This window comes from Triticum aestivum, chromosome 7B (genome assembly GCF_018294505.1).
Source record: "Triticum aestivum cultivar Chinese Spring chromosome 7B, IWGSC CS RefSeq v2.1, whole genome shotgun sequence".
NCBI classification, from domain to species: domain Eukaryota; kingdom Viridiplantae; phylum Streptophyta; class Magnoliopsida; order Poales; family Poaceae; genus Triticum; species Triticum aestivum.
Window position 1 is genome coordinate 244,231,759 of NC_057813.1, and position 9,132 is coordinate 244,240,890.

Below are 9,132 nucleotides of genomic sequence, written 5' to 3' on the forward strand. Positions count from 1 at the left end.
TCGAAGATGAGTCACTCTTGCCCTTCGACGATGAGTCACTCTTGCCCTTTGACGATGCAGCTGTCTTGGCCTTGCTGCTCGGCATGAAGATATTGTCTTCGTCTTTGCTTTCGTCAATCCTTAGGAAAGTTGCACCCTTATGATGTTGCTTCTTCCACCTAACATGCAACCTGAGGAGTTCTTTCTGTATCTCCTCAAAGGTCCTTGCAGGCCACCCACACCTACTTAATGCGTGAGCCAACTCATTCAGTATGGTGTCCATACTGATAAGTTCGTCCCATTGAACAATCCTATTGTCTATCTCGAAATTGCTGGCTAGCCTCAGAAGACATTTCGACATACTCGGGCGGAAACTACGATCGAAAGGATAATGAGGATGGGACATCTTGACGAGACTACAATGCAGTGCTTGTCAACCCTTTCTGTATGGGAGGGGTTTTTATAGGCCGAGAAGAGAAATATGGCAGGAACAGAAGGCTTGGCGGGAAAGAAGATGGCAGGAACAGAAGGAATGGCGGTATAGAAGTTGGCGGGAACATAAGGGTTGGCGGGAAAGACGATGGCGGGAACAGCAGGGTTCGCGGGAAAGAAGATGGCGGAAAAGGCAGGTTTGGCGGGAAAGAAGATGGCAGCAAAGGAGGACAACTGGAACTAATCATCTTCGGGGAGGACGATTGGAACTAATAATCTACAAGGAGGATGACTGAAACTAATCATCTATGGGGAGGACAGCTGGAGCTAATCGTCTACACGGTGGACGACTGGAGGCCCGCCTTCAGACGACTGCCAGTCGGCCAGCAGTGAGACGAGTGGATACTAACCGTCTACAAGTAAGACGATTAGGTCCAGTCGTCCTACAGGAAGATGATGCTGTATTATTTGTCAAAAATATCAAAACCGTGTATTATTTCTAAAAATTAATAAAAAATGAATTATTTTTAAAAAATTAGCCCAAAAATGAAGAGTCTTGGAGCTTTTGCCAATATGTTTCCATAGCATTTTGAGGGGTCCATATCCACATGTCTTTGCCATGCCAACACCGAACTTTTCCTGAAATCTATCTGTGAGTAGGCATTAGTTGAGTGACATATATGTTGTTATCAATTACCAAAACCACCCGGAGATTAGTTGCACTTTCAAGAAGTCAACACCCTTCTCCTCGCCGCCTGGTTCAGCTCACCACCGATGTCGTGGTTCTCGTCGTCGTCGGTGAACGTATAGACCACCTCCCGATTCACCGCCATCCGCTAGGTAGATACCCGACGCCCACAACCCTCGCCCGCCAATCCTTCAATAGATCGACGCCGGTGAGCACCACGCCGCCGACCCATTTGTCGTTCTCTCTTCATCTCTTTTAGCGCGAGACGTGTTGGCATGGATATTTATTTGCCAAGGCAGCCCTGCAAGTGCTTTTTTTACTGTCAAGAACGGGTCAAACAAGAATCAGTGCGATCTATTACGGCCTGCCCCAAACTCAAAAAATATCCGTACCAATTTGTTAAGGGCAGCACTCTGCGCCGGCGCACCGGCCCGATTTTTCGGCCGGTCAGCCCAGATCCGTTCGATTTGCAAGCGCGCAACCGTCAGATCTCTCCCCCTCCTCCTCTGCACCCCATCTTCAACCTCCCACACGAGAGAAAAACGGAGAGGGAGGACCGAAGGAGGGCGCCTCCCCCGCACACGCCTCCCCCTCGCCTCGCCTCGCCTCCTCATCTCCTCCCACCACCGGTTGTCCCTGGTCGCCGATCCTCGCCGTCGGTCGCCGACGAGCTCCATGCCTCGTTCACAAAAAAAAGAGCTCCCGTGCCTGCAGCACCTCGATGCGTTCGTTCATGGATGTAGCAAAACAAAACGTTAGTCGTAGCAAAAAAGCACGACGGAGATGCAGCAAAACATTGTCGTCTCCGTCATCGCGGGTCGCGACTCCGCCATGTCGCATGTAGCAAAATTTCTTGCCGGTGGTAGCAAAATGAAAATACGGTGGTAGCAAAAATTGCTCTTGCCCAGCAAAATCAAGAGATGATAGTAGCAAAAAATGTGTCTGGTTGCAGCAAAAAAAGACATTGGTTCCAGCAAAAACAGAAAGGGATGACAAAAACACACTAACATGCACCGCAGTCACCGTGGTCACCATAGTCACCACTGAGGGAGGAAAAAGCCGTTTCCAACAAAATGTGACAACGGTTCCAGCAAATGCCAAGCTGGTTGCAGCGTTGCATTGATCTTGCAGCAAACATGGGCTCCCGTTCCAGCAAAACACGGCGCCGGTTCCAGCAAATCGTCACGATGGTTGCAACATTGTCATGGCGTCCCCGCCGTTCTCCACCGTCGCACCACCGCGGCTCGTGGTAGCTCTTCCGAATGCTGGTTCTGGTTCCAGCACTTCGTGCGGTCGATTGCAACAATAATTGGCTCGCCGTCCGTCGTTCAGCTCCAGCGACGCGTCGCTCGTCGCGCCATGGCCGTGTGCCGTTGCAGCTCCACCCCGCCCCTCACGAAACTCTCGGTGGTTGCAGATTCGTCGGATGTGGTTTGCATGCCGCGTGGAGGGAGGAGGTGTGGATCTCGTCGGCGCGCGCTCCGCCTCGTATCTCCGGCCACCTCTGGTAGCAGCTCGCCGACGCATAGTCGACGGAAGCCGTGGGGCGCGCTCGGACGACGGGGGAGCAGCTGGGGAGCGAGAGAAGCGGAAGAGGAAGGCAACCATATCGAAGGGATAAGGTGGGGTCGCGGTCTATTCTGGCCACGTGATGCCTCCCGATCGAACGTCCCGCGCGCGACCGGCCCAATGTTCGGCCGGTGCGCCGGGTATAAACGTTTCTCCCATTTGTTAATCTAGCCTCAAATGTACTATCTTGCAATTAACTCCATCGTAACTACTTGAAAATCAGCATCATTTGTGAAGAGCCTGAAGAAAATCCGAGATATTTTGAGACGATTTACTATGTTTGTATTTGTGCCCTAACTCACCCTAAGCCACTACTTTTCCCTTTTTTCCTTTGTTTTGGAGGTGTGGCCGCCTTTTGTACTAGTGTTGGCCTCCTCCTCCCTGCTCTCTCTTCCTTGTACCTGAAGCGGAGGCAAATTGAGGCGAGACGAAACCCTCCTCCCTCCCCTCCCCACTCCAATCTCCATGGCTCAAGACGAGGTCCCGGAGTCCTCTTCCCCCTCTTCGGCGGCGGCTGGTCGCCTGAACGCCGCCGCGCCGGAGTTCACCCCCCGATCCGCCGCCCCGCACCAAGCCCATCCCCATCGCCGCGGGCCCCACCATCACCACCACCACCACCACCAGCCGCATCACCAGCACCAGCACCAGTACCGCCACCAGCACCACCACCAGGGAGAGGATGAGGGGGATGCCGCGGCGGTGGTGGATAACGCTCAGCTCGTCCTGCCCGAGGAGCTCGCTCGCCGGGTCGTCAAGCAGGTAGACTTTTTTTTCCCAGTCGATTGCTGCGATATCCACTGCGTTGCTACGAAACCTAAAAAAAGTGTTTCCTTTGGCCAAAAAAAGAAAAAAAGAATGAGGTTTAGATGGGGGTTTTATTGAGACGTGGAGATGGCCTCTGATTTGATTGTTCGCTTGCTGCTCCATAACTCCGTCACACATCGATCATAGTATCACGCGTTGGCAAATTTACATGGTTTTTTTTTTTGAGACGTGGAGATGGCCTTTGATTTGATTGTTCGCTTGCTGCTCCATAACTTCATCACACATTGATCATAGTACCATGCGTTGGCAAATTTAGTTTTTTGGTGTTCAAATATGTTGGCAATAGAGATGACCGTAGGACATCAGGGAATGGCTTTCTTGAATATTCGTATACGGTTAAGCACATCCTCTCATCATTTATCTGATGCGTTCTCCCAGTGTTATGCTTCTGAACTATAACATGGATAACCAATCTGGCTTTACAGATGTATGGTTGTGAGATTGTACTATGGTATAGTATGCATTAGTAAGTACTAAACGATGGACCTGAGAGAGGTGGGTGGGGTTAGATATAAGATGATACTTGTTGAGCAATGGTATTTTTGTAAGCGACAACTCGCAGATCTGCAACTTTTTTTTCCCGGTGAATACTAGATATTCTGGATAAAAATGGCACAAACTGCCTTATTATGTGGTATTTTGGGTTAGGGTTAAATGACAGGAGTGGAGCGGCATGGATAGAAGAGAGATAAATAAGATTTACGTGTACGTCAAGTCATCAACATTTGGCAGATATGTGATCCTCCATTCAGTTTATCAGTTACCGATTGGGGAGAGTCGTAGAGAAAATACGACAAATTTATACAATGTTATCTTTCTGTAGTATTGCAACAGTTGTATTGCATGCGTAATAGGCAGAATGTTTCACCTTTTGAGGGTAATATGGTTGAATAGGAAAAGCATGTAACTCCTGTCAATTTTGTGGTGTTCCCTGCTTTTTATGTGGGAGCAAATAAAATGATCATCATAATATAATACACAGAGGTCATAAACAAGAAAAAAATGGTCTTTTGTATTTCGTTATTATAGTCTGCACCCTTTCTTTTTTTATTCCATACATTTACTCAGATAGTTGAAATTGACTCTGTGTACTAGTTTTACCCTTTTACTATTTCCTTTTTAGTTATTTATTAATATAATTAAACTTTCATCAGTTGCTTGATATGAATCTTTATAACCGTGTATCCATTGGACACTGTAATATTTTTGGAAACGTGACAGGTGGAATTTTACTTCAGTGATGTCAATCTAGCCACAACTGACCATCTGATGAAGTATATTACTAAAGATCCAGATGGATTTGGTGAGTTTAACCTGTTAAATTTGAATAAAGCACCCGATCATGCTGTTTATTCTCATGTATGTTTCTTTCATCTGACGTTTGCTGGCCAAAATCGATTAAAATTTAGCAATAGAATTAGGCACATATATGATGATAAAAATCTTACAAAGTGCTGATATAGCCATAATTTTCTTCTTGGTATTTTCTGTTATACTAATAAGTTAAGGAATAAGTTGTGCTCAGCTTGTGGTACTACCTCTGGCAGGTAATCTTCTACTATATGTAGGCTACGCATCATTAATTCATTACGTGGAGCTGCATGCCATTCTTTGTGTGATTTTTCCATTTGGGTTTTATTTTGCCGGATAACAGTTGATACTTCTCCAATATAAGCGAGTAGTTTACAAAAAAAAATCAAAACTGTTTTCACTGTTTTCTTTTGTCTTACAGTGCCGATGACAGTGGTTGCATCCTTCAGGAAGATTCGAGAATTAATTGATAGATCCTTGTTGCCTGGTGCATTACGTACATCAACAGAGCTGGTAAGTATCTCAACCATATCGTCATATTTACCTGTTTACTCTTTCTTTTGGATTTGCATATTCTTTCTGTTATTGACACAGCCCAAGTAATTGGCTTGCATATACTTTATATTGCTGCTTAATCAAGATATGTGCTAGTTAGATCTGGGAGGTGACTGCCTCAGCACATCCATGCAGTGATAAAGCAAAAAAAAAAAGTGTCCAGAAACCTGTACCATCCTACTGAAAGAGCTATCATGTGATATCATGCATCCGCACTCTTGTTCAATTTTCCCCCGATCCAAACACAAGAAATGATAGCCTGTGTGGTTCTTTACTTTCTTTTATCATTTATAGGTAGTTTCAGATGACGGGAAGATGGTTAGGCGACGAGTGCCCTTCTCTGATGTGGATGCTGAAGAAGTTCAGGTTAGCATGTAATCCGTGGAATCAATCTTCTATTTGCTATGTCATGCTTCTGAAACTTGTTTCTGTACTCAGTCTCGAATTATTGTTGCTGAAAAATTACCTGAGGATCATCGCTATCAGAATCTTATGAGGATTTTCTCAACTGTTGGGAGGTATGGATGTCTGTTACCATGATTAACTATGGGTGCAATGTTGAAGACTGATATTATCTATATCGCAGTGTGAAATCAATACGTACTTGCTATCCACAAGGGATTGACATTTCTGCCGGCAAATCATCAAGGATTGAGATGCTTTTTGCTAATAAGGTCTGTATACGATCTATCTACCTCTATATGAATACTAAACGTTGATGAATCATATCATAGCTTCTTCCGAAGCAATGTATCTGTTGTTCGTAAGATATTTTCACACCTGTTTGTTCCAATGTTGTTTCTATTTTGCTGTGCTTGCAGCTGCATGCTTTTGTGGAGTATGGAACTGTTGAAGATGCTGAAAAGGCGGTATGTCATCTTGACTGCTATCCAGTCGTCCTTTGGCACTTGTCTAGCATATAAAAGAAGAATCTATTCTGTTTACAGGTTGCCGAGTTTAGTGGCGGCAGAAACTGGAGGGATGGGCCTAGAGTTCGTTCGCTGCTTGGTTGCCTGGTACCTTAATGAATCCTGACCAATTCAATGTCTTTTTTAATTGGTCATTCCATGTTTTGTGCAAAATTTGAAGTAATCATAGATTGATTGTGAGCATAATGCACACAAAACTGTCCTATGTGTTCCTTGTCTGTCTTACTATCCTGGCTAGATCTATTTGTCATTAACATCTGGAATATGGGTTATCCACTTGCATCATTCTTGGTGTAGCTATTATATTTGACTGACGAGTGTAAGCCTGCTTAGTGAATATCGGTTCCCACAAGACTTGTTTAATATCACTGTTATATCACATGCTTCATTGTAGAAGATGCTTTTCTTTTTCACATTTAATTTTGTTTCTGGGCACTAGAAACATGGGATTGGTCAAGGAAGAAAAGGTGGAGATGAGGAGGCTGCGGATGAAGATGACCCTGAAGAGTATGAAGCAGAGGATGCTGCCCAGGTATCTATATGTACTACAGCATGCTGATGCGTCAGAAACTTGATTAAGAATGGATTGTCTAATGGGGTGTTTCTTATGTAGGGTGAGGATGGTTTCTATGACAAAGCTGGAATGAGGCAAGGGAGAGGCCGAGGACGTGGGGGAAGAGGCCGTGGCCGGGGCCAGTACCATGGCCAGAGTCGGGATGGCGGACATCCAATCGGCACTCCTCCATCAAATCACAGTGCTGAGCATCCGGTGGTGTCAAAGCCGCCTCCTGGTCCGCGTATGCCGGATGGCACAAAAGGATTTGCCATGGGGCGAGGGAAGCCCCAGGTCAGCCCCGCAGTGCTGTCTGATGTTTAGTGGTACCCTGTTGCCCTGTTCTCGGGAGGGGTTGGCAGAACGGCGCTTCTATGATGACCCATTTTGATGTGATCCCATGAAGAGGAAGGATAGTAATACCCTGATACATGCGTCAGTATACTGCATTACTGCTGGTCCATGGACCTGTCTTTTGGTCTCTGAATTTCCTAGTTGAAAGTACAAATTCATACTTGACTCGACAAATCAACAGAAAGAAGTCTTGAGTGGGAGGAGCAAATTTTTATAGTTGTTGGAATCGTCGCTTTTGCAAACATATACTACATGTCGACTGATAGGCTCGTTCTTCACTGGTCTGCAAACCTCGGTCTCCGCTCATTCTTGCCGTCTGTTTTTCGCATTCCCTTTGCTGGCGCGGTCTTGCTGGTGCCGGCGCGGCCACCGCTGTTGCAGGCAGGCTCGCTGCCGCCGCCGGCCACAGCCTTGCCCTTGGACGGTAAAGCATTCTTCCTGGCATCTACCTGCAGCTCCTTGGAAGTTCTTGCCGCAGCAGACGGTGGCCTCCTTGCCTTCGCGCTCTCGACTTTGGCGTCCACGCCCAATGGAGGAGCTCTCGCCACTGCCGTCGTCGATGCCCTGCGCCGTGCGAAAATAGACCCAGTCGTGAGCAGATTCTTGGGCGCCGTGTAAGGGGCTTCTCCTGGCGCCTCCACCGCCTTGGCCGTACTTGCACCGCTGCTGTCCTGGCTTGCATTTGCGTAGTACGTGTGCGAGTGTGCCCTGCTTGAGCTGCTGCTCGTGCCAGTATTGGCTTTGGCATCTGGATTCTGCTGCCTGTTGGGCAGAGTAGCGTAAGCTGAAGCTGGTCTCCTCTCGGTCGTGCAAGGCTGGCTCTTGGCATAGTTGCTTGACGAAGAACCTGCTGGAAGCTTGGCTGATGTTTTGGGCGCCTCTGTCTTGCCGATGAACTGCCCTAGCCAAGATTTCGAAAAATCGTTCAACTTCAAACCCAGTTTTAGCGATTAGCATACCCTTGAAGCTGAATAAATGTACTTTTTTTTTTTTGCGGGGTGAGGTTTAGCGATTAGCATACCCTTGAAGCTGAAGGTTTAGCAGGTTGCGTGATCGGGATGGGTAGCTCCTTTTTTTTAGGAGAAACCACCGTTTCGGAGGAGCTGGCTTCCATTTCCATCTTGAGGGAAGGCAACATTGGTGCAACTGGAGGGGTCTTGGGCCTGAAATCACGCGTACCCCCTCTAATGTAAGAACCAATTCTAGCGGTGCTAGTGCCAAATGAACCTACCAGTTGTCTCAAAAAAAGAAAAAAGAAAAAGAACCTACCAGTCATAGTCGCGCTTCTCGTTGATCGGCACGAGGAGATCTCCCTTCCCCGGGGGAGGCTTGGACATGTGACCACCTAGTTAGTACACAGACGCGGCAGTGAGCTTTACTCAGAAATCAAAGTAGCATATGGTTTTCAATGAAAATCGTTCCTGGTGACCAGGTGAAATGGCCATGACCCATGAGGATGGAAATATTGGTTCGGTGCACGTATAACGTACGTATGGGATTCTTGTTTGTTCCAAAAAAAAAACAACGTTAAGTGCAAGGACGAGAGAGAGAGAGATAGATCGGTGTCACCTTGGATGGCGTCGAACTCCACGGAGTAGATCGGCTCCAGGAGGTTCACATCCGTATCTTCCTCATGCTTGTACAGCTCCCGGAAGAAAACTATGCTCTCGTCCTTGTCCTTCTGAACCGCGGACGGGGCCTTCTTGCTCTTGCCCATCCCCGCGATCCTCCTCATGCGGTTCATCTTCTTCAGGGAACAAAGCGATGCTTGCTTGTTGTTGCGAGGACCGGAAAGATGAGAGGTATGGGGTTTTTGACATTGTAGCCTTGTAGGGTTGCATAAGGAATACTGGCCACAAGACTTCCAAATCTGCCGGCGTTTCTAAAGCGACCGCTGGAATTGTTTGAAGACAGGGTATGTTAATATTGTTAAACTA

The 9,132-nt window shown here is 47.1% G+C and overlaps 2 protein-coding genes across 2 annotated transcripts; one reads left to right on the forward strand and one right to left on the reverse strand.

The window, feature by feature from the left end:
- The first annotated feature begins 3,021 nt into the window (after positions 1-3,021).
- On the forward strand, positions 3,022-7,458 carry LOC123156942 (la-related protein 6B). The gene is made up of 10 exons (XM_044575137.1): positions 3,022-3,427; positions 4,715-4,796; positions 5,226-5,317; positions 5,654-5,725; positions 5,798-5,877; positions 5,946-6,033; positions 6,181-6,228; positions 6,307-6,375; positions 6,728-6,820; positions 6,902-7,458. The coding sequence occupies exons 1-10, from the start codon at positions 3,134-3,136 to the stop codon at positions 7,163-7,165; spliced, it is 1,182 nt and encodes a 393-aa protein (XP_044431072.1). The 5' UTR covers positions 3,022-3,133; the 3' UTR covers positions 7,166-7,458.
- LOC123156943 (uncharacterized) lies at positions 7,279-9,007 on the reverse strand. The gene is made up of 4 exons (XM_044575138.1): positions 8,765-9,007; positions 8,465-8,540; positions 8,217-8,358; positions 7,279-8,091 (listed from the first exon to the last, which is right to left on the reverse strand). Exons 1-4 carry the CDS (start codon positions 8,937-8,939, stop codon positions 7,471-7,473), a joined length of 1,014 nt encoding a protein of 337 aa, XP_044431073.1. The 5' UTR covers positions 8,940-9,007; the 3' UTR covers positions 7,279-7,470.
- Between the last annotated feature and the right edge of the window lie 125 nt (positions 9,008-9,132).

Bases quoted from the DNA above. Each gene is read 5' to 3' on its own strand.
- LOC123156942 (XM_044575137.1), top strand. From the start codon at position 3,134: ATGGCTCAAGACGAGGTCCCGGAGTCCTCTTCCCCCTCTTCGGCGGCG. The intron at 4,797-5,225 runs GTGAGTTTAACC...TTTGTCTTACAG, and splicing joins TAAAGATCCAGATGGATTTG to TGCCGATGACAGTGGTTGCA. The intron at 6,376-6,727 runs GTACCTTAATGA...TCTGGGCACTAG, and splicing joins GTTCGCTGCTTGGTTGCCTG to AAACATGGGATTGGTCAAGG.
- LOC123156943 (XM_044575138.1), bottom strand. From the start codon at position 8,939: ATGAACCGCATGAGGAGGATCGCGGGGATGGGCAAGAGCAAGAAGGCC. The intron at 8,359-8,464 runs GTAGGTTCTTTT...GCGTGATTTCAG, and splicing joins GAGAAGCGCGACTATGACTG to GCCCAAGACCCCTCCAGTTG. The intron at 8,092-8,216 runs GTATGCTAATCG...TGGCTAGGGCAG, and splicing joins CTAAACCTTCAGCTTCAAGG to TTCATCGGCAAGACAGAGGC.